Source organism: Lissotriton helveticus, chromosome 5_1 (genome assembly GCF_964261635.1).
Source record: "Lissotriton helveticus chromosome 5_1, aLisHel1.1, whole genome shotgun sequence".
Taxonomy (NCBI): domain Eukaryota; kingdom Metazoa; phylum Chordata; class Amphibia; order Caudata; family Salamandridae; genus Lissotriton; species Lissotriton helveticus.
In genome coordinates, this window is record NC_136065.1 from 1831174115 (window position 1) to 1831199399 (window position 25285).

The following is a 25285-nucleotide window of genomic DNA, read 5'->3' on the forward strand; positions in this document are numbered from 1 at the left end:
GCCACCGACGACATCCGGACCCTGCTCTACAAGGGGGAAACAGTGGCCCTCATCCTCCTGGACCTCTCCGCTGCGTTCGACACGGTCTGCCACCGCACCCTAGTCCAGCGCCTCAGCAACATCGGTATCCAAGAGAAGGCACTGGAGTGGATCATCTCGTTCCTCGCCGGTAGAACACAAATAGTCCGCCTCCCCCCGTTTCGCTCCGAGGCCACCGAAGTCATCTGCGGCGTCCCGCAAGGATCTTCACTCAGCCCCACCCTCTTCAACATCTACATGAAACCTCTCGCAGCCATCGCACGCCAGCACAACCTCAACATCATCTCTTACGCCGACGACACCCAGCTGATCCTCTCCCTCACCAGAGACCCCGACACCGCCAGAACCTGCCTACACGAAGGGATGAAAGACGTCGCCGAGTGGCTGAAGGACAGCCGCCTGAAACTGAACTCGGACAAGACGGAAGTCCTCATCCTGGGATCTTCGCCCTCCGCCTGGGACGACTCCTGGTGGCCCCCAGCCCTGGGCACCGCACCCAAGCCAACCGACCACGCACGCAACCTGGGCTTCATCCTGGACCCCTTCCTCTCGATGACCAGACAAGTCAATGCCGTCTCCGCATCGTGCTTCAACACCCTGCGTATGCTTCGCAAGATCTTCCGCTGGATCCCGACCGAGACCAGGAAGACTGTCACCCAGGCACTCGTCACCAGCCGACTGGACTACGGAAACGCCCTCTACGCCGGAACCACAGCCAAGCTACAGAAAAGACTCCAGCGCATCCAGAACGCCTCCGCCCGACTCATCCTGGATGTCCCCCGACGGAGCCACATCTCCAGCCACCTGAGGAACCTGCACTGGCTCCCCGTCGACAAGAGGATCACGTTCCGGCTCCTCACCCACGCACACAAGTCTCTCCACGACCTGGGCCCCAAGTACCTCAATGACCGCCTGACCTTCTACACGCCCACCCGCCAGCTACGGTCCACCAGCCTCGCCCTCGCAGCCGTACCACGCATCCGAAGAGCCACCGCCGGAGGAAGATCCTTCTCTTACCTGGCTGCCAAGACTTGGAACTCCCTCCCCATCCACCTTCGCCTGACCCAGGACCATCTCGCCTTCAGGAAACAACTCAAGACCTGGCTGTTCGAGCAGTAGCATACCCCTCCCTCCAAGCGCCTTGAGACCCGTCCGGGTGAGTAGTGCACTATACAAATGGCATGATTGATTGATTGATTGATTGATGTCTGCTTTCTTGGCTTCTTTGATGTGCCGTTGATAGTTGCTGAGGGCTGTTTTGTGAGCTTCTCTGTTGGCGGGGTTCTTGGTGGTGCGCCGTTTCTCCAGTTGGTGGCAGTTGCACTTGGTGGTCCTGAGTTCTGGGGTCTACCAGCTAGCATGTTTGGAGGTCTTGTTGGCTTTAGTGAGTTTTAGTGTGGCAGCTCTGTTGACCCTGTCGATTATCCAGGTGGTAAAGTTCTGGATAGCCTGATGGAGGTCTGTTGAGGCCTCAGGTTGGGAGGTGGTAAGGGCCTGTGATCACTGTGTTTTGGTGACCTTGCTCCAGCTGTGGGTGGAGGAGATCTGATGCCTGCTGATGGTGTGCTAGGTGCCAGTGATGGTGAAGTGCATGATGGTGTGGTTGGTCAAGGAAAGTTCTGTGGTGTGGCTGAATTTGATTCTGTCACTGGAGGTAAAAACGGGTTTGAGTGTGTGTCCGGCTTTGTGCGTGGGTTCAGTGACCAGTTGGGAGAAGCCGATGTTGCTCAGGTTCTCCAGGATGGTGATGAAGTTGGCCTCGTTGAGGGTCATTGATGTGGAAGTTGAGGTCGCCGAGAAGAACTTAGTGGTGAGAGTCTCATGCTAGGGGGCGATGATGTTGGAGATGGCGTTGCAAAAAGTTGCTTGGGATCTCGGTGGTCTGTAGGCGCGGGTGCCTCTTATAGTCGTATTCGCGTCAGTTTGCAGTAAAAAGTTAAGAAGTTCCATGAGAATGTGGGGTAGTCGTTGGTGATAGTGCATCTGATTGTTTCCTTTGAAGATGTTGGTGATGCCTTCTCTTTGTTTGTTGGTGCGGTCTGGGTTCATCCTCTTGTAGCTTTCGGGAGTAGCGGTGGTGTGGTTGGGGTTCGAGGAGAGGTTGAGACACATTTTGGTGATGAATGCAATGTCTGTGGAGGTGATGGTGTCCCAAATTGTCTACCTCCTGTAGGGTATCTATCTCCACCCTAATCCACTCCCCGAAGGATTTTCTACTACACCTGTCCGCAGTCATTAGGCAAGGTGCAAAGTTTGGCAACTCTTTAGTGTATTGGATTCCCTGTATGCTTCAACTTGCATTCATCACTAGGCCTATGCAAAACAGGAATTTTGCTTTATTCTCAAATTTACACCATTACACCAAGCTGTGTATTTATGCTTCATTTGCAGCGAACTTATAGCGGACAAGTGAGAGAGAACAACACGAATGACCAGAATGCAAGTGGCTGTTATGTGTGGCACTTGTGTCTTTGGTGCTAATTAGTTAGTGCAAATTGCGTCATTGAGTCAAAATAGACGCACTGGCACATTTCATGCTAAACTACAAATGCCATATTTGCATTTCACATAATTACTCATAATTTTAATAAATGTTTCAGATATTTTTTTTTATAAACAAATGTATTGATTTTGGAATAAAGCCTAACACACTTGATCAGTTTTTTGCAGCATCTCAGAGTTCGATTATGTGGTTGAGGTACAGATAAGCGTAGCGATCTACAACCACAGCATATGGAAATTACATTTATAGATATCGGCAGGTGACCATTCTAATCAATCTAACTGGTTTGTCCACTTGCCCCAGACCCTTTGGTATTTAGTGGGGCAGCTCCTGGCCTCAAACAGGAGTTTTTCCTGTGCAGCACACCAATCCAATCCCCGGCACCACCTTGATACGTTTGGAGGCCTAGACTGCGCCCATGTCGCTGCAATATTCCGCTTGGCCACTGCAATGGCTGTCCCCAGGAACACCTTGTTGGACCGAGATCCATTTAGACCATCCATTACTCCTAAAATGAGCTGTAGGGGTTTGTGGGGAAGCTGCCAGCCCAGGATGTTTGTAAGTTTGGACTCTATGGCGGCCCAGTATGGGGCGAGGCGTGGGCAGATCCAGGTCATGTGATAAAAATCTGCTGGTTCACGGTCACACTGTGTGCAACTCGGAGAGGGGTGTATGCCCACTTTAAAAAGGCACTCTGGGGTGAGATAGGCAGTGTGTAAGTAGTTTAGTTGGATTAGGCGGAGTCTGGCTGAAGTTGTGATGGTTTTGGGGGCCATAAGGGAGTTGCACCAGTCCTCTTCCTCCAGAGGGCCCAGCCATCCCACCCACCGGGCCCTGAGTGGGGCTAGCGTTGTCGGGCTATTGTTAAGCAGGGTATGGTATATCCAGGATACTCCTCCCCTCCCCAAATTCCCCATCATGACCCGAGCTTCGAACGGGCTGAATTCGGGGAGTGTTGTGTCTGCTGGGATACGTGCGCCGAGAGCGTGACGTAGCTGTAGTACTTATAAAATTGGGAGGTGTTGAGAGTGTAACGTCTCTGCAGGTTTTGGCATGTCCTAATGTGGTCGCCTGCCCAAACATGGCCCAACAATAATATGCCAATGTAGTCCCATCGCCTGAACACCGTGAGTGCCGGCACTTCGCTCAACCGCCTACCCTGCCAGAGAGGTGTCTGCCGGCTTAGTTTTTTATCCCAACATGTGTGTCTTAGGGCCGTACGTCAGGCTGTCAGGACCAACCTGGTAATTGATTGTTGTGCTGTAGGTATTGGACTGCTGTATAGAAACACCTGGATCTGAGGAAACTCCAAGTCCCTGAGCTCTGATCTACAGGCCGGGTCAGAGCAGCCCCCGGTGAACCAGTCATGGAGGACTAAAGGTTGGGTAGCTAAGTAGTATAGGTGAAGGTCACTCTTGCCCATGCCACCATTGAAGGGCAGGATCCGACACTGAGCAAGGGAGAAGCGTGATCTTGCGCCCCCCCCCACAGGAATCTCGTAGCCATACTGTCTATTTCCCTAAACCAGCTGTGTAGGAATTGGAAAGTGGTATTTTCGATGACATAAAGGAAGCACAGGAGGATCATCCTCTTAAACAGAGCCACTTTCCCCAATGGGTTGAGCGGCAGGGTTTGCCAGAGCCTGAGATCCTCTTTAGTTTTCTTAACCAGTGGGGTAATGTTTAATGCCCGTTCTAGTTCGGAGAGCAGTGCGATCCATATCCCCAGGTATTTGAAGGATTGTCTCTTAATGGGGATGGAGGTTTGCCTGTCGAAGCACTCCCTAGAGGGGTGCAGGGGTATCAGGGTCGATTTTACTGAGTTAAGCCAAAGCCCAGAGACACTCTCAAAGGTAGGGAGGACCTGGAGACACCTTGGGCCAGAGCTAGCCGGATCCGCCCAGTTGACCAGCTTCTTTGCGTTCATCAGCCTAACAGTAGTGGGTGTGCCGGTTGTATCAAGTGTTAGAGCCATGACCGCATTAAAGTCACCCCCTATCATTGTTTGGCCCAGGGGTAGGGCAGTGATAATGTCAGTGAGGTGGCACAGAGAGGAGGTGAGCTAGCTGGTGGGATGTATAGTGATACCAAGTTGAGGGCGACACCCTCCAATGACCCAGACACAGCGACAATATGGCCTTGAGTATCTGTAGCAGTGTAGGTGGGTGTGAAAGGAAGGCCCTGTCGTTGTAGGATGGCAACCCCTCATAACCCTTGCTCGAACCCAGAGTGCCAAACCCTATCGAAGCCATATTGTGCCAGGAAGGGGCACTGAGTCCCAAAGAGGTGGGTTTCCTGAAGTAGGAGTATATCGGGGGGTGTTTATGGGCGTATTTAAGGGCTGCTGTCCGTTTAATACGGTCTAGCAATCCATTCACATTCCAAGATATAATTTGGAGGGGGATACCCCTAGTGAATGGTCGTGTCATACCCGGTGTGTGGAGTGGACGGGTTGGGACACGGGGCAGTGAGCCCCCAGAAAGGGCTGGTGGTGTGTTGCAGGAGGGTGCAATTGTGGCCTTATCCCTCTAAGGTGTGTGGTCATAGTGCTTACGTAGTGATCAAGTGTCAACGTGCTGCAAACAGTAAAAAGGAAAAACAATGACAAATCCCAACATAGAACTAGGCTGAGGACAACTGTCCTAACCCTTCCCGCCCTCCCCCTCACCCTATACTTCTGGAACGGAAGCATCTGTCGCCCTGTAAAATAAAACCTAACTGATTAAACTAAACTAAAACGTTTAGTTGAGAGCTGCATGTTGACCCCTCCATAAAATTGGATAATATATGAGAATTGGCAGGTATCTCTAAGTTCTGTACTTCTGTGGAATATGAACTCCATCAGGCCCTCTTTGGCTCCCCTCTGAATGATGGTGTTGGTACGCCAAATCCCAGGACTTCTGGAGAGATCTGAGTCTGTGGCTTGCAGATCCAGAGCCTTGGAAGGACTCCTTGTGGGGGAGAGCCATCTCGATGTCAGGGGGGTGGGAGAAGGGGGGGTGGAGCCCAACGAGTCCACGACGGAACCGTGTCCCTGAATCTTTGCACCAGGCCATTTGGAAGTCTCCTTGTGCGCTTCCCGGCTCCTACGTGATTGTGCGCGTGTCCTGCGCTGCTTGGGGGGATGGAGGACCAGGTATCTGTGTTCCAGATGACCCAGGCGGGGATACGGAGTGGACCCGAAAGGGTCATTCTTCAGTTTTCCAGGTCCATCCAGGCTGATTGCAGAGACTCTATTGGAAGCCCAAGTTGCAAAGTTTCTGCTTCACCTCTGTGTAGGAGCGCCTCTGAGCCCTAACTTCTTCAGTGTAATCCGGGAAGATCATTATGGTTTGATTCTGGAATTTCAGGGCACCCTGGGCCCGAGCCGCGTTCAGAATAGCGTCTCTCTCTTGAAAGTTGAGGATTCAGGTAATTACGGGGCAATGTGGAACACCAGGAGGTGGTTTAGGGGCAAGAGGTCAGTGGGTGCGTTCGATAGCAAACCATGGTGACAGTGTGTCTTTGGGCATCCTTGAAGCTAACCAGCCTTCAAGGAAGGCCGCAATTTGGTCTCTCTCAGTCCCTTCCGGGAATCCCACCAGGCAGAGGTTGTTGTGCCTTGACCTATATTCGGCGTCTCTGTGACTATGTGTGCAAAAAGCTGTGATGTCAGTGAAATAGGGTGATGGAATAGAACAATGAAGAAGGGGCAGAAAAAGCCAAATTTGGATTTTCTACCTCAGTCCAGAAATGCTGGTTTTCTCAAATAGAGAAGGGAACTCCCACAGCTGCACGCTGTCCAAAGAGTAAAGAATATCAAAAGGGGGAGTGAAGAGGTGGTGCCAAACGGCACCGAGGTGGGCAAATCCTCCTCTTCTGAATTAATTAATCAACAAAGGCCACCTCATATGAAGTTAGTGCATATTCTGGTGTTGATGGAATACACTGAGTGTGTTAAAATACCCCTCACACACCAAAAGGGACCTTGGTGTCATGCTTCATCATCGGGGTCTTCCCGCCCCGCTGCGGGACGGGGTAGTGCTGCGACAAGCGACTACGCTGGAGCACCTTTTAATGTGGGTACTATGTGAGTGAAATGGAGTGAGTGTCAGTAGGGTCAGGAGTGATGATGAAAAAAAGTGAAGTTAAGAAATACCTGGCCAAGTGGTAGAAAAAACTATTTAATAGGCACTGGCTGGTATTGTTAAAAAGGGTGATGCGGAGAGGTAAAGCAAGTTACTGGGCTTACTCTCCTGTGTGGGTCAACATGTTTCGGGGCGACATGCCCCTTCGTCAGGACCGGGTGTAGATCCCCCTGTCACTCACTAATGTCATACCACCATTAATGGGTGTGAATTAATGTTCTCGTTATCAATGTGTATAAATATGTTATATAAATATACGTGTTTTTAGCTCTATCAGAAATTCTGATGTAGTAAGTCTGAAAGGACAAGAGCACATGGTTAATAGTGCGCGGATTCATAGAGATGCCCCCTACCCTCCAGGCCGCCCTATAGTATCTGGTATAGAGTCAATCCTTGAACCTTTATCTAAATTTGCTGATGCTTTCCTTAGACCTATAGTGCAAACGACGAACACTAATTTGAAAGACACCAAAGCTGTCCTAAAACTGGTCAAAGAAGTATCTTTTGATCCAGAACAGGACCTTCTTTTGGGCCTCGATGTAGAGAGTCTCTACACTAGCCTCCCTCACCAAGAAACTTTGGAAATAATAGAGGAAGTCCTTTTCTGTACACCATGGGAATACCACACACCAAGACAGGTGGTCCTTGAATGCATATCCTTATCCCTGAAGAAAAACTTTTTCCAGTATGAAAGTACATACTACTTACAGAAACACGGCACGAGCATGGGGAGCACTTGTGCCCCGAGCCTAGCCGGGTTGTATGTACACCACCTTGAAACAACAAGAATCCTGAACGATCGGAATCCATACAAAAACCATGTGGTTACATGGAAAAGGTACATTGATGACGTGCGAGTCATCTGGAGGGGAGACCAAGACTCAGTCAACCATTTCATTACTTGGCTGAACCAACAAGACCGGTTCCTGAAGTTCACCCACACAGTCTCCAAGGAGAACCTTGTCTTCCTGGATTTGAATATCTATCCCGTCAATGGAAAATTAGAAACATGTACTCACTTCAAACCCACTGCTAAGAACAGCTTGTTACTTTACAGCAGTTTTCACCCACGACACCTACGTGACAATCTACCCTATGGACAATTCCTTCGCCTTAGGCGGAACTGCAGTGCCATCAAGGATTTCAAAGCCCAAGCAGCTGATCTTCAAACCAAACTTTTGAACAGAAACTATCCAAGAACGGTGGTCAATAAAGGCTTCAAAAGAGCTCGCAATAACAGGGAGGCCCTGTTGGAACCAACGGCGATAAAAGAACCTGACCAACGCCCCATTTGCGTTACAACATACAACACCAACTCAAACCGGATCACAAAAATTGTAAACAAGCACTGGAGAATACTCAATTGCGATAAACTAAACTTCCCAAAACCCATGTTCTCACACAGAAGGGGTAAGAATCTGAAAGATCTGTTGGTCCATACAAGACCGAAAAACCTCACTAATGATGACCCCCCGAAACTAACAACAGTCAGCGGGCATCATCCATGTGGCTCATGTGCGTCCTGTCAATACACGCAGAAAAGTCGCAACATCATCTTTTCCAATCAGTCTACTTGGGAATAACGTTCCTTCACAAACTGTAATAGCCGCAACGTTGTTTATCTGGTCACTTGCCCGTGCAAGAAAGAATATGTAGGTATGACCACTAGGCCAGTCAAAGTACGTATGGGAGAACACCGCAGCAATGTACGCTGCAAAAAAACTACAACTAGAATGGCCACTCATTATGTGACAATGGGACACAGTATCCATGACCTAAAATGGACTGTCATAGAGGCTTTCAAGAACGACAAAGACCTTCTATCCAAGGAACAACGTTGGGTGTACCGTTTAGGTACCCACCAGACAGGCCTGAATGATGAAATTCCCTGGTCCCAACTCAGGGTTTGATTGGATTGGGGTATCAGAAATGCTTACCACACTCCCCATCTTAAAAAATGACAGCGTCTCAGTACTAGCCCCCACCCCTGTCTTTTGTGCGAAGCAGAACCAGGGATATGTATATAAATAAACCCACCACCACTTTCCTTTTCTATGTAAACCCTGTATATTGTAATCAATTCACTAACGTCGATTAGATACTGTGTAAAAGAAAAACTTCCCTTCTTATATTATCGGAGGAGCACCGATCGCTCTGAGGCATCAGAAACTAAGCACGCGCATGCGCGAAGGAATGCCACTCCGCCGCGTATGCGCAGTACAACCCAAAGAGACAGTACTCTTCCGCGCATGCGCACTCCTCTTAACAGCCGCCTCGCCCCAAGCGATAGCGTCTCCTGCCAAAACAAACTCAACGCTATAAAGAATATAACGTAGTGAGCTTTTTCAGGCGGCAGTTTGTCGGATAAGTAACAATTTAGAAGTACAGAGCCCCCTTTTCCTCCAACTATTCTACACTTAACAATGGCCGCCGCAGGAACAGTGTTCTACAACTCGTCCTCGTGGACACACCTATCCCGAGTTGCAGTCGTTAATCAATTTAACTGGCCATTATTCAATTACTCACACAGTATATATCACCCGCCCCATCCTGGCTTCTCATTATCACGGAAGCCACTGACGAAGGAGGAAGCACCGTCGTGCTGGTGGTCAAGTAAGTACGGCATAGCCGAAAGAACAAGCCAGGAACGCTTGGTCACCACCTTTACCCCTGAACAAGCATACCTTTAGCACAACAGGGTCCAAGCAAACCTTTTTTTCTTCGTTCCCATTTCTCTCTCCAATTGCAGTTGGACCCCCAATTACCCTTCACCCAGCCTTGGCTCATGGGGCATTGACTCCCTATTTCCAAAGTATGTATTTTGATCAGTATACTTCCTCCTTTGATAGCAATCTCAAGGTGTTTTAATGTGTTTGTGTGTGTAAAATTTGTGTTTTAAATGTCTGTTATCGACACTAGAATGTCTGGTAAGATGGCTTTTTCCAGATGCATCTGGGATGCCATGTACCACAGCCTACATATGTGTGTTTTTTCTTACAGGTAACCATTAGTCCAGCGCATTGGGATCCGCGCACTATTAACCATGTGCTATTGTCCTTTCAGGCTTACTACATCAGAATTTCTGGTAGAGCTAAAAACACGTATATTTATACAACATATTTATACACATTGATAACGAGAACATTAATTCACACCCATTAATGGTGGTATAACATTAGTGAGTGACAGGGGGATCTACACCCGGTCCTGACAAAGGGGCATGTCGCCCCGAAACATGTTGACCCACACAGGAGAGTAAGCCCAGTAACTTGCTTTACCTCTCCGCATCACCCTTTTTAACAATACCAGCCAGTGCCTATTAAATAGTTTTTTCTACCACTTGGCCAGGTATTTCTTAACTTCACTTTTGTTCATCATCACTCCTGACCCCACTGACACTCACTCCATTTCACTCACATAGTACCCACATTAAAAGGTGCTCCAGCGTAGTCGCTTGTCGCAGCACTGCCCCGTCCCGCAGCGGGGCGGGAAGACCCCGATGATGAAGCATGACACCAAGGGCCCTTTTGGTATGTGAGGGGTATTTTAACACACTCAGTGTATTCCATCAACACCAGAATATGCACATTTTGGAAACCCATCATACATTTTCTCAATCCTACTAGACAGTCAAAAACCTGTCCAGAGGAATTTTTCAACCTCCCCAGTCTCGATCTCCCGTTTTAGGTGATGGGATATGATTATAGAATCTGTGCCCCAATAAGGTACAGAAGGTGGCAGGAGGCCCATTCTGAAAAATTGAATATGTGTTTATTATTGCATTGTGTCAGGGGCCTTGCTGTAAGTATTAACACAAGGCGCCCTGCAACTTAGCCTTTTAAGGAGTCTCTCTCTAAGGCACCCACAATGGCGGGTTAAGCCTTAAACTGCACCAACGTGTTTGTGACCTGTGCATGCTCCTGTGCTAACCATGTAAACATATACAGTAGCAACTTTGAAAGAGACACATGAGTCTCGTCTGCAAATGTCAGTGTGTGTGCTCCTGCCCTGAAGTGTCAGAGAAAACAACACAGGGTTCTGGCTTTTAACCCAGTAAGGCTAAGCCAAATATAACAAAAGAACAATACAGTGGCCAATACTGGACTTGATTTTATGTATTCAGACACTAACCTTTATGAATAAAACATACCGGTCCGTTTTTTACTTACGTCACTAGTTGAATTTTTCTTTTTTTTCCTTTCACTAGTAAAACATTTTAATTTTTGTTCATATCAAGGAATATTTATGCATGTACAAACAATTACAGGACTATACATATCAAAACCAACAGATTTACATATATTTACAAAAGATTCTACACATCCTACCCACAGCATTCATACTTCACTCATACAACTGTACACAGAAGAAATAATATGGCCCTTTGTCAAAAAAACAAATCCTATGTCTATATAGATGGTATTATTTCTCTAAATTAGCAGTTTTATTTTGTCATAAATGTACTTTGAAGGCAAATCCTTGTTTTAAAGCCAAAACAAATCCATTACTATTTCTGATTGACAAAGAGTCCAGTCAGGTCGACGCGTATCAAACCCCTAATTGTGGGGTTCTCATCAGGACCAACACTTTCTACTACACAAAAGCATCAAAACAAACTGGTTAAAAAGTCTGCTAGCACCAAATCAGATTCAAAGTGAACATGCCACCAGTCGGCAAAACTGCCATACCTTATGAATGTGGTCTGACACCACTGACCAAAATAATGGTGGTAGATAATCACCAATGTCCGTTGTCAAGCTAAACAGAAAAACACAACATAAGACTTTATATCACAAACATTGTTTGAAAATGTTCTTTGTACATTCGATAAGTCCATTGGCACTAACCTGTTTTAGATGTGAGAAGCCAAATCAACCTAATGAAAGGCCAAAAACAGCGTTTCAGTGACTTAATGTGGCCAGTTAATAGGGTAGCGAAAAGGTAGGGAAAGTGCTTCGAGTCTCAGCTTACCGGGCTGTGTGAAGGCATTGAGTTTAACGCCCGTCTAGTTTTTCAATTTAAAAAAGTCAGAAGTCCCCCTGCAACGGAAGAAGGCAGAAACCAGAGTATAAGCAGCTATACATGCTTAAGAAATATAAAACGGTATGCCCGTAGAAGTGTTTATCTTTACCTTAATGGGAGTCGCCGGTCGCGTCGAACAGTATAGTGCAAGTATACTGCACAAGCGTGGTCCTTCTTCTATATTTACCAGGGACAAAGTTCCGATCACGTGACCGGCGGATGACGCGGCGGGTCTTTTTTTCTTTTTTTATTTATTGTTTGTTTGTGTAGAATCTTTTGTAAATATATGTAAATCTGTTGGTTTTGATATGTATAGCCCTGTAATTGTTTGTACATGCATAAATATTCCTTGATATGACCAAAAATTAAAATGTTCTACTAGTGAAAGAAAAAAAAGAAAAATTCAACTAGTGACGTAAGTAAAAAACGGTTTTATTCATAAAGGTTATGGGTAAATGTTTTATTCATAAAGGTTAGTGTCTGAATACATAAAATCAAGTCCAGTATTGGCCACTGTATTGTTCTTTTGTCTGAAGTGTCAGAGAGCCACATGTATTAATCTAGTCCCAGTCGGTTGGTTATCAGTACAAATCATACCCCAGTTAAATTTCTTTATCGAAATCTTTAACAGCCCACATCTTTTCTCTACCCTACTTAGCCATTCACTCCCCTCTACACCCCTAACCACCCCCTTGACTCCTGAACCCAGCTTTCTACCCAAAGCCTTCTGGTGCTAATTCACTGTCCCATTCCTTTGACCTCCTTGAATGAATGAATGAATTAGGTGGTTCTTATAGAGCATGGCTACTGCCTTAAGGGGCGTCCTGGCGCTAGCTTGAAAACCACCTACTCTGCTTGTGGTGACACAACAGTGTGAAGGGGCCATTCAGTCAACCAAGCATTATGGTCACACAAACAGCGGTCCCTTTATTTCCTAAAGATCTTGTAATCTGTTATGAATATGAGGGTTTCAGGGAGTTTATTCCAAGCTCTTGCAGTGAGCATCGAGAAAGGAGCTGCCCTCTCTCTTAGACAATCTAAATTTCAGAATGCGTGGAGGGTTAGAGTTAAAGGATCTCACTATTCTAAAGGTGGAGTAGTGACTAAATCCATTAATGAGATATTTTGGTTTTCTCTCAAGAACAAAGCTCTATGTACCAAGCTGAAAGTTTTAAACAAAATGTGCTTATGTACTAGTAGACTGGGCAGTTCTTTAAGATAGCTTGAGACTGAAGTCTGACGTGAAAGTTTAAACACCTGTCTCGCAGCTTCTTTCTGCACTGGTTGTAATTTATTGGTTAGATATGTCGGTACTCCCAGATATAGAATGTTGGCGTAGTCCATCCTTGAAAAGATAAGTACATATACCACTATTATTCGTTTATTTAAGTGCAGACGATCATGGAACTTGTTCAATGACTTTTTCAGAGAGAAACATGTTCCTGTCACTGCAAGAATTGTTGACAAGAAGACAAGTCCTTATCAAAATTAACACCTAGGTTTCTCGCCACCAGTGCAGTCAGTGAAGGGGTGGCTAATCCCCCTGTCCACCAATCAGAGGCTATAAATCCATATTTGTACCAATGAGTATAATCTCTGTTTTTTCTTTATTACATTTTTAAGTGGCTAAACGTAATTTGTTCTATAACTTGATCAAGGCATGTTTTAAAATTTTGTACTGACAATTCAGTACCAGCCAGTTTCTTCAACATTTTGGTGAAGGCTGGAAGCAATGGGAAAGGCGTTTATAGGCAGAGGCTTGCCCTTAGCCTTCTCCCAGATCCGTGGAACAAAGGCCAAAGTCAATGAGAAGTTAAGCAGAAGATTAAAATTATGATTATTAGACTGTCAAGTTTTGACTAAGATTACAGGGTGTATTGGTCATCTGGTCATCATAACCTACAGTCCAAGATTTCTTGTTAGAATTGATGCAAGGTGATGAATTTAAATTCACCCAGCATGCTATTTATCGTGGAAACCACCAAAGCTAGCAATTCCCAGTTAGTGTTATGAGAAATGATTTTGTCTGAATGGTATCAATTTTTTCTTCAAAATACTCCTACACAAGAAACCCCTTCAAAGACATAAGGTCACAACCGTATCTGCCTTCAAAACATCCCCCAAGTACCATCTCTCACATGAAAAACCTCAGCAGATATGCAGTCAGCCACATTCAACCACATCGGTTACAGAGGTGTTTGGAAAAAATATCGAGTTTTAAATATCGGAAAACATAAATATCAGAAAATAATATTGTGATACACATGAGTCACATCTGCAAAAACAAAACTGGAGGTATCTCATCCTCCTACAATGTACCCAAGACATTAAACTACCTCCCTCAACACATGAGAGCCTCTTTCTCACTTATCAAGGTTCACAGGAAGCTGAATACCTGGCTCTTCATATAAGGAACTTGGGACCAAATACATCCACACCTTGCTCAAGCGCCTAGATATCCTCTCAGGTGGTTAATGCGCTATGTCAAAAATATCAGGTTTTGTGGTACATAATAATCGTGTCAAGAATAACATTGTTTTAATACTGTTTTTAGTAATATATTTGTTATGAAAATATCGCTTTTAAATAATTTTAATGTGTTTTAGGTAATAAATTAATTTAAATGTTAGTATTATATGTAAAATTGTGAATAATTAAAAAAAAAATTGTTTTGTAATAAGTGATTTAGTAATTGTTTTTAAAAATGTTATTAGTGATATATAGTGTTGTAGAGGGTTGTTGGGTTTGTTGGGAGATAGGGTGGAAAGTTATTTAAATTAGCTATATTTTTTATTTAATGGCAATTTGTTTTCTATTGGTAATTCTTTTTTTATTGATTATATAAATATGTTGAGCAATAAAGATGTAAAGATCATATGTTTACATCCACATGTATTGAGTACATGATTATGCTTAAAGTTATAAGTCTTTCAAACACACCTGCGTCACCAAGAAATAAGAATGTGTTTAGTTACCCCAGGACACCTAGACTTAACAAATTACATTGAACGGTCATATACAGAACTATAATCACTTGGTAATGGTAATCCACATTTTATCATGACTCGGCATCAAATCCCATTAGTGAACGATAACCATTAAAACATATCGATGTTAAACATTTCATTACTTGAATTACTAGAACCTTATTACAGCACTCTCTTAAGTATATTATCTGAAAGAGACATGTTAGTCATAGATTCCTTACCTTAGAATATCCCCAGGCGTCAGACTGGATCTGGAAAGTTTTGCTAGCAGTACCCCTGCTCGACAGTAAGTGGTGTCCTGCGGCTCCTCGTCCGTCGCTGGCGTCGTATTCACCGAGATGACATCACAGAGACTACTAAGGCACCACCCATGCGCGCTGACGCCAGTTCTTTCTTTTTCCGTGCCAGCAAGCACAAATCTGGATAGAACGCGTACCTTAGTCACTTTTTGACTACTCTTTTGAGACTTTTGTCTCCCCCTTTTTTCTCCTGGTGCCCGTAGGGATGCCTGGTTTTAAGTCCTGTGGGGCCTGCCGTCGCAATATGTTGGTGGCGGACCCCAATAATGTTTGCCTCTACTGCCTGGAGACCGACCACGACTCCCGGGACTGTTGAGCTATGGCCCGAAGGCGGTGCAGGAAACTGCTGGAGGCCCGGCACTCGTCCCGACCACGCTCCGAGTCCCGGGGCCGCTCATGGGGCTACAGTCGTCGCCCCTCGGGCTCCAAGGCTTCGCCCTTGGATTCCGGTAAGAGACAACATAAAAAGAAGTCGAAGAAGCGTGTTCACTCTCCGACGTTCCCCCGTCGGTCCTCGGAAGAGGACGTGGGGATCTGCCCCTGAGGCTCCCTTGGAGCCTGGGAGTCCAGCGGCCTACCCGCCTTAGCCGGATCCATCGGTGACTCCCGAACAGGTGCATGAGTTTCTTGCCACCATGGACCGCCTTTTAGGCCTCGGGCTCCTGAAGGCACACCTTTGGGCCCCGTGGTCCCCTGTCCACATCCTGTTGGCCCACCGGCACCGCCAGCGGATCCAGCTTCGGCACCACAGGATCCTACGCTGTTGGCTCCGGCTCCGGCGCCACGGGGTCCAGCACCGCCCTCGGCTTCTGCGCGGCAGTGGGTGCCGTTCGTTCCGCCCTTGCCCCCGTTCCAGGACCATTTAGTTCATGCTTGGGATCTGCATTGGGACACGGCACTGGCCTGGCCGGCACCATTCACGGCGCCATTTCCGACACCTTTCATCCCTTCTCCGGCTCTGGTGCCGCGGCCAGTTCCTCCTGCAACGGAGGTGGAGGATGATTGGGAGGGATCCAATGACCCACTTGCCCATCAGTGTGACTCAGAGCAGGACTGGGTGGACGATCTGGAGAACGCAGGCGACCTCGATGTCTCTTCTGACCCGGGGTTTGCCTCTCCTCCGCCTACAATGGAGGAGGGTGATTCCTACACGATGGTGCTCCGTCGGGCTGCTGAGGTCCTCAACCTCGACCTTCCTACTGTGGCTCTCAAAACTAACCTCTTCACCGAGGTGCTCCAAAAGGTGTCTACTTCGTCGGAGCAGCTGCTTCCCTTCAATGACGCTCTCACCGACGTCCTGTTGGGAACTTGGTTGCCGCTGGCCAGTGGTGCCCCTGTGGATAGGAATGTCACCAGGCATCACTGCCAGGCATCTGGTGACCCCACCTTTCTCACATCTCATCTGACGCCTGAGAGCCTGGTCACCCAAGCCTCGATGTCGCAGAGTGCTTTCCCCACGGCTCCGCCGGTTAAGGACTCTAAGAAGTTGGAACAGTTTGGTAAGCGGTTGTTCTCTTCGGCCAGCTTGGGGCTGCGGTCGGTGAACACCGCCTGCTTATTAGGCCACTATTCCCACGCAGTGTGAGATACCATTGCTCAGGTGTTTCCACAGTGTCCTGAGGCTGTTCCCAAGTGGTTGCTGAGGGTAAGGATGCGGCTAAGTTCACCATTCGGTGTGGTTTGGACACCGCTGGCTCGTTGGGCAGGGCGCATTCTACAACTGTGGCGCTACGTTGCCATGCCTGGCTGCGTTCTACTGGGTTCTCGCTCGATGTCCAGATGGTACTCGCCTGTTTGGCGATAAGGCCGACAGTGCACTGGAGCGTTTTAAGGACTCGCTGGCCACGGCCAAGTTCTTGGGACTTTCTGCAAAGAGCCCGGCCACTCCTGGTTTTTGTTCCTTTCGTGGCCACGTCAGGGGCGCCCAGGCACGTTCCTCCAGCAAGCCTGTGCAGAACCAGCCTTAGCGCAGCCGCAGATGTGGCTTCCGCAGGGGCACATCTGGGAATTAGCGTGGGGGTCAGTCCACCTTCGCACATGCTGCTTCTTCCGCCAAACCTTCCTAATCCGAGGTTTGTACAGCGCCCCACGCCGGTGGGTGGCAGGATCCTCCCCCACTGATGCGATATCACATCGGACAAGTGGGTGATCATCCGCGGGGGTTACCCCCTTCCCTTTCATTCCTTCCCTCCAGCCATGCCACCTCGGTGCCACCGCATGTCGGGGGATCACTTGGTGCTTCTCCAGCAGGAAGCCACAGCCCTCTTGGCCAAGGGGGCTATCAAATGCGTTCCTGGGCCAGAAGTAGGGAGTGGTTGTTATTCCCACTACTTTCTGGTCCCCAAGAAGGCCAAGGGGGACTCGTGCCCCATCTTGGACCTTAGGAACGTCAATCGCTTCCTCCGGAAGGAGAAATTAAAAATGCTGACTCTGGCTCAGGTCTTGGCTGCCCTTGACCCTGGAGACTGGATGGTAGCGTTGGACTTGCAGGACGCATATTTCACATCCCTGTCCTGCCGGCCCACCGGCGTTACCTGCAGTTCACGGTAGGCCAGGAGCATTTTCAGTTTGCCATGTTCCCCTTTGGCCTTTCCAGATCCACTCAGGTGTTCACAAAGGTAAGGGCCGTGGTCGCAGCTCACCTGCGCAGGTCGGTGTGTCAGTCTTCCCTTACCTCGATGACTGGTTGTTGAAGGCGGGCTCACCCCAGGCGGTCGTCAACCACCTTCAGACTACGGCCGACCTCCTGCATTTGCTGGGGTTCTCCATCATCGTGCCGAAGTCACACCTGAGTCCATCTTCCCTTCATCAGAGCGGTTCTGGATTTGATGCTGTTTCTGGTTTATCCTCCAGAGCAGCAAGTCCGGGATATTCAGGCTGATTCCGATCTTTCAGCCTCTATCCCGGGTTTCAGTCAGGATGACAATCCGGCTTCTGGGCCTGATGATCTCCTGCATCCTGCTAGTGGCACATGCCAGATGGCATATGTGGGCTCTGCAATGGGACCGGACGTTCCAGTGGGAGCAGCTTCAGGGCAATAAGTCCGATCATGTCCAGATCTCAGAGGGCACTGCCCGACAGTTGCAGTGGTGGCTCACAAATCGCAATTGGGTCAATGGCAGATCCTTCTCCCTTCCCCACCCGGAGCACACAGTGGTGACGGATGCGTCCCTCCTGTGATGGGGAGGCCACTTGGGAGAGGCGGAGATTAGAGGTCTCTGCTCTCTGGCGGAGTCCCAACTCCATATCAACCTTTTGGAGCTTCAGGCGATCCGACTTGCACTGCAGGCATTCCTTCCCTCTGTCTGGGGAAGTGTGGTGCAGGTGTTCAGGGACAACACCACCGCCATGTGGTATAGTAACAAACAGGGCGGGCTGGGGTCCTGGACCCTATGTCAGGAGGCTCTGTGCCTCTGGACATGGCTGGAACATCAAGGCATTACCTTGGTGGTTCAACACCTGGCAGCTTCTCTGAACGCCAGGGCGGACAAACTCAGCCACCGGTGCTTGATGGATCACGAATGGCGTCTGAACTCTGACGTGGTGCAAGGTCTCTTTCTGCAGTGGGGAGAGCCTTAGTTAGATCTATTCACCACCAAAGAGAACGCACAATGTCATCAGTTCTGTGCATTGGCATTTCCAACGCGGCGCTCACTCTCTGACGCTTTTCATCGCAAGTGGAGTTGCGGTCTGTTGTACACCTTTCCGCCTATACCACTTCTGCCCAGAGTGCTGAAGAAGATTTGGCGCAACCGGGCCCAAGTCATCCTTGTGGCTCTGGATTGGGCAAGAAGATACTGGTATCCCGAGCTACTCAGCATGGCGATCCATCCCCCGATTCGACTGCCTCTTTGGGAGGATCTTCTGTCGCAGCAGCAGGGGATGGTCCACCCGAACCTGTCCAGCCTCCACCTCCATGCATGGAGAATGAGTGGCGACAGTTGACAGCTTTCGATCTTCCCCCTGAAGTCTGTGATGTGATTCTTTTTTTTTTTTTTTTTTTTTTTTTTTTTCGAAAACCTTTATTGTGCACGAAAAAGAACAGATACGGGCCCACAACCGTCAGGCCGGCCACGATACTTTGAAGCACAATTGCAAGCAATACAGTTCCCCAGCGGCAACGGATGACATAGCAACAATTAATAAACGTTACACTGAATAGAATCATGTCACCGAGGAAAAGGAGCATTAAAGGTTAATTTTAAGTTCGTTCCCAATCTAAACAAAAAGCAGTAAAGAATAAGAGTTAAGGAGAACTGAGTCCACACATTAGAATCACAACATAGGCAGGTGGCATCATTGAGAACAACAGCGGTAAATAAGACCACAGACAGTATGGCGGAGCAAAGTAAAAAACAAGATAATTAGCCAGCATTTACGCCCCACCTACAGCGCCACCCCCTCCCCATCAACCCCTACCGCGGACCCAGAACAGAAACAGACCAAGAAAGCGCAGAAACATAGAAAAAGAAGGCCCATAGAAACTAAATGAAAAATAAAACCCTCCCCCCACCCAACACCAATGCGGAGGCTACGGCCTACCCCCCCCCCCAGCAAAGTGTCTGTCGCCCAGTAAAGAACCCGAAATATAGACCAAGAAAAAAAAGGAAGAAAAATGAAGAAAAATGAAGAAAAAGGAAAGAAAACCCCTCACGCTTGAAATATAGGGAGTGAGAAAAGAATAAACCAATCCACAACTCCCAGAAAAAGAGAAGGTGGGGAGGAGCCCACCCAATACCAGATCTCCCGGACTCCCAGCCATACAAAAACCGTTACGCCGTGCAGATCAGTAGACGCGGAAGAGACAGGTCCAAAAGAATGGCAGAATCAGTCACACTCAGATCCCCGGCCAGCACAAAGTACGCCCCCCCATCAGCAAGAGTAAAGAACATGACATACAATTACAAACTGAAGTGGGGAAAATCAGCACATTCAACGCAAGAAACATAATAAAATGTCGTGCAATCTGGGTCCCCCACAGCCGGGCCAGCAAAATTAACGGGGAAAACATCCACAGCCCCGGCCCGTACCACAAACCCCCTCCAGGCATAGCCTCACTAAGAAGAGGGCCAAATCTATATACTCTCGGTTTCCCCGGCCACAAGTAAATCGTCCACCCCGAACACAACAGGACAGCCCTAAGCACACGAGAGAGTGGGGAAAGTCAGCACAGAGAACAGCGACACACAATGAAAAGCGCCCCAGCCCGAATCCCACCCGCCAATCAAGCACACGGCCATAAAAAATTCCCCCCAGCCCTGGCCCGTCCGCGAGCTTATCCCAGAACATGATTACCTCAGAGGGCCCGCCCCCATTGAAAACAAAGAGACCAAATGGCCGTTCTCAACATAAAGGAGATGGTCCTAGACAAAATGGACGCCACCGTTCCCAAACAGCGCCATCAAGCAAAAGGAGCTGCGCATTCAAAGCATCAGTGCGTTGCAAAGCATAAGTTATCGATAACATCAAAGAATAGGCGCAGTCGGCCAGGATAACCAGTTATTGTAGCAGCGGCTCCATGAATGCTGAGGGCGAGGCAGTTGGCCGCCTAGGGCAAGAGACATCGTAGTAGGGCTGGGGTAGTAAGATCGCAGTCCACAAAACCTTCCTCCCTGAACACCCAGTACAGTAGTAAATAGCAACACTAATACAGGCGGAGAAAGTCATCACGCAGTGCGCGCACAAGGCATGTACAAAACAATCCCATTCCCGTTCTCGCCAGCCAGGTAGTCGATGGCAAAGAAAAGCAGCCTAGCCCTATCTCAATCGTGGATGCAACCCTGCATACAGTCCCCCAGGGAAACCCATCCCCTCGGATACAAAGAGTAAATATGGCCGGGGAGAAAAGGTGAAACAGCAATTCACAGCGGTCAGGTAATCTGGATGCAAAAAAATAAAAAACCCCAATCCCAGACCCCGGTCAACCAGCCAAGAAGCCGATATCAGGAAAGGCAGCCTAGCCCTGGCCCGAACGTGGATACACCCCCAGATGCGCTTCCCCAGAGAGGCCCACCCACCGCAGGACAAAGAAGCAAAATGGCGAGAGATAGAACAAAGGCAATATGGGAGCGCAAAATGGCCGCAAAGAGTCACCAGGACATCCGTCGAATGTAGCAGAAAGTTCCACAGAGACCTCAGGAGTACACAAGTTTGTAGGCAGCAAAGTCAGGGGGCACAACACAGAAGCAGACGGTGGAACCAGCAATGCCACAGATAGATCCCGAGGCTCACACGATAATAAGTCCAGCCACAATGTATCACTCATCACTGTAAGGGAAAACAAAGTATCCCGAATGGAGTTGTCAGGCGGGCGATCCTGGGTGCCAACAAAATAAGAAGCGGGCTCAGGTTTCCAACAGGCCGGAGAAAGCGCTGTGTCCTCGTGCAGTGTAAGCGAGGGCAGGCGGCAGCTCCGCGGAACCAGATCGTTATTGTCCCACCGCAGCGCAGACGCCATGTCATCTAGCTTGCCTCCCAATCTTCCGTAGCAGTGGTGCATCTTCGCACGGAGGTCGCTCAGAGCGGACAGAACGGTGCCAAGAGAAAACATAGGCTGTCCCACAGGTCCCGGGGGAATCTTTCGAACCTCGGGCTCACCTACAGGCGGGGCAGCACAGGTCGCTGGCGAGGACGGGCGCATCTCCCCACAAAACATGTCCGTACACAAAGCCATTATGGCAAAACCCCGAGACGTTCACCAGGAGAATTAAAGCACTAGTATACGCCCTTTGAATGCTGGCGGGGGGGTATGTGCCGTGTCAGGGAGACACGCAGTGCAGGTTAGGCGCCCTCTGACAATCCCGGATAGAGAGGCATGGGGTCAGGCAGTCCCGGGCAATCCAACATGGCCGGGCAATCTTCTCCCCGTACCTTCAGCCTCAAACAAAGGCGCCGTTCCGATGGAGTAATGCAGCTCCGTGAGCGCCGCCGTCCCTCCGCCCGCTATGAATCCCTTCAAGTGGTTGGGCTCAGGCAGCGCCTCTCAAGGGTCACACCGGTGGTCCCGCAGCCAGCGCCGACGGAGCACTCCGGCCGACAGCAGGTCTCCGAGGCACGGCAGGATGAGCCGCACAAGCGGGGTCCAGGGCCACGGACTGGCAAGCGGCTATCTCCGGTTGCCGGGCAGGTCGAGGGTCCGGGAAAGCACCGCCAGGATCAGCGCCGCAACGCACCCACTCTGCCGTCAATTTCGCCAGGATCAGAATCAGGATATCGGCACAGTTGAAGAGGACTGGCGGAGCCGGGAGCCTACAGGTCTGCTCCGGTCGCCATCTTGGCTCCTCCCCCTGTGATGTGATTCTTGCAGCCAGGCGTCCCTCCACTAAAACAGTATACGCCTGCAGGTGGAACAAGTTTGTGGCATGGTGCGCAGCTCAAGCTGTGGATCCCCTTTCTGCCCTGCTTTCTGAGGTACTTCTGTTCCTTCTTTCTTTGGCCCAGCAGGGCTCTGCTCTGGGCACTATCAAAGGTTATCTTTCTGCCATCTCTGCCTTTCTAAGGCTCCCTGATCAGCCTTCTCTGTTTAAGTCTCCGGTTGTTAACCGTTTTCTGAAAGGCATTACGCACACATTTCTTCCTGTGCCGTTCATAATGCCTCAATGGGACTTGAATCTTGTCTTGACATACCTGATGTGCAGTCCCTTTGAGCCCCTTCATAACTGTCCTTTATGTCTTCTCACTCTCAAGATGGCTTTCCTGGTAGTTATCACCTCTGCCAGAAGAGTGAGTAAGCTCCAAGCACTTTCTTCTGAACCTCCTTTCCTTTCTGCTCATCCAGAAAAGGTAGTTCTAAGGACCCGTCCTTCTTTCTTGCCAAAGGTTGTCACACCCTTCCACATCGGGCAGACCATCACTTTGCCCACCTTCTCTCCGCCTCTGCATCCTTTGAAAGAGGAAGAGAGCCTCCACCGTTTGGACCCAAAACGTGCGCTTTCGTGTTATCTGAAGCACATACGACAGTTCCGGGTGGATGACCAGCTCTTTGTCGGCTACGTGGGTGCTAAAAAAATGTCGGGCCATGCACAAACGAACCATCTTTCGGTGGGTCATTCCGTGCATCAAAGCGTGTTACTCGTTGGCTAAGAAGGAGCCTCCTGTGGGGCTGCCAGTCCATTCTACCAGGGCAATGGCTGCCACTACTGCCTTGGGATGCGGCGTTCCCTTGCAGGACATTAGTCAGGCAGCTACGTGGGCCTCGCTGCACACGTTTACTAAACATTACTGCTTTGACAGTCTAGTCCGGAGAGACAGCTTCTTTGGCCGTTCTGCTCTCCGTGACTTTCTGGTGTAATCTTGTTCGCAGACCTACCACTGGAGTTGGTATTGCTGGGGTATCTATTCTAAGGTAAGGAATCTATCACTAACGTGTCTCTTTCAGATGCACAAGTTACTACTTGTGTAATGATATATCTGTAAGAGACATTAGTTAGTGATAGATTCCTTACTGCCCCACCCATCCTCCCCGTTCTGTGAACTGATTACTAGGATTAAGGACATCCCTTTCAGGGCCCTAGTTTCATGGCACCAGTAGTCGGTTTCTTGCATGGCTCTGCGTTCCTGGCGCGGAAAGTTGTGCACAGAACTGACATCAGTGCGCATGGGTGGCGCCAAAGTAGTCTCCCTGATGTCATCTCGGTGCTTACGACGCAAGCGACAGGCGCGGAGCCGCATGACGCCACCTACTGACGAGCAGGGGTACTACTAGCAATACTTTCCGGATCCAGTCTGACGCCTGGGGATATTCTAAGGTAAGGAATGTATCACTAATTAATGTCTCTTACAGATATATTGTTACACGAGTAGTAACTTTTGCGATAGACCATTAAGTCATCAAACAAAATTTCACAGACAGTACAAAGATAGTTGTGATTAGTTCACAAATTCCAATTGCAGACCAGATTACAAGGTTAAAATTCTCTCTTCTCTTAACAGAAATAAGTATGGAAGTCCAGATAAATAGTGAGTTTCCACTGTCATTTTTATTCCTTTTTTCACAACAATCAGCCGACACGTGTTTCGTCTTACTCACAAGACTTTTTCAAGGCATCACGACAAATATATAATCCTAGTATCACTGTCCTTCACACATAGCTATCTTGATGTCCAAAGAATTGAACTCCAAAATTCAATCAGTAGGAGTTTGTAAGAAAAATCCCTTTGGTTAAATCGGAAATAGCAAGCCATTAGGTCTTTATCATAGCGTGGTATTGGCTCTGAATCCGGTGAACCACTTGTAATAAACCGGATCCCTCAAATGTATCCTTTCGTAAATTTGTTGGTAAGTAAGTTTAATGCTGTAGGTTAAAAAAATAACGTGTTTTCTTTAAGCTGTCTCGGACATAATAAAACAAACGCTGTCAGTTCGCCAAGGAGTCTCTGACACGGTGCCGGAGTCTGGGAGCCGCGTCGCATCACACCATAGAGCTGAAGTTCGAATTAAGTTGTACTAAGGACTGCATGCCGAACGTTCAGCGTGATCAAGCTTGAGTTCGAATGGAGGCGTATTAGGGACTCCTTGGCCAACTGACAGCCTTCGTTTTATTCGATCTCCTGGTCAACTGCTTACGTGAAATGCTGCCACTTTTAAACAAAGGGCAGAAGAGGCATTGCCAAAGGTAGTGACCAAAGACAGCGCAGTGAGCTGAATGTCTGAGTTAGGACTGGTGATAACATATTCTGATTGGTCCTTAGGGAAGTCCTGCATGACTATGCTAACCATAGCCCGCTATGAGTGGTTCGAGGAGTGGAAGGATGGCCGTGTGAAGCACCGAGGTCCAGAATACCAGGACTACAAGATGGCAATTGCACAGACAATGTTAGACATGGCTGTCGAGAAGTTTCCACAGCTGAAGGATAAGGTAAAGTGTCTAAACTTTCCCCAACCCATGCACAAACACACAGGCCGCCCCATGTACATGCATAGAAAATACACAGTCATTCACAAAACACATTCAGATCGGCACATAAACCCATTTACACATGAACACAAATACACAGAAAATCACACTCACTCAAACATAGTTATTCACACAGACATGCACATGAAAACAAGCTTATATACTAATATGTTTTAGCGCTTGAACATCCAAATCAATAACAGTACGCAGGATACAATAAATCTTGTTGACATTCACACAAGCACACAATTATTCATGAAAGCAGAGGAACATAGATATTTCCACAAACACTGAAAAATTCACATAAATACAGACATTTATAAATAACTTTCCAAAAAAAACACATGTAGACGAACATTCACACTCAGACGGACGCACAGGCATTCACATATTTATTGATACACATTTACAAA

At 48.3% G+C, this 25285-nt stretch overlaps 1 protein-coding gene across 1 annotated transcript in view; it reads left to right on the forward strand.

The window, feature by feature from the left end:
* Positions 1-25285, forward strand: part of LOC144755871 (all-trans-retinol 13,14-reductase-like) — a 172255-nt gene that overhangs the window by 96761 nt on the left and 50209 nt on the right. The window contains exon 9 of the mRNA XM_078645237.1: positions 24667-24833. Coding sequence (XP_078501363.1) covers positions 24667-24833 — 167 coding nt within the window. The remainder of the gene's footprint in view (positions 1-24666; positions 24834-25285) is intronic.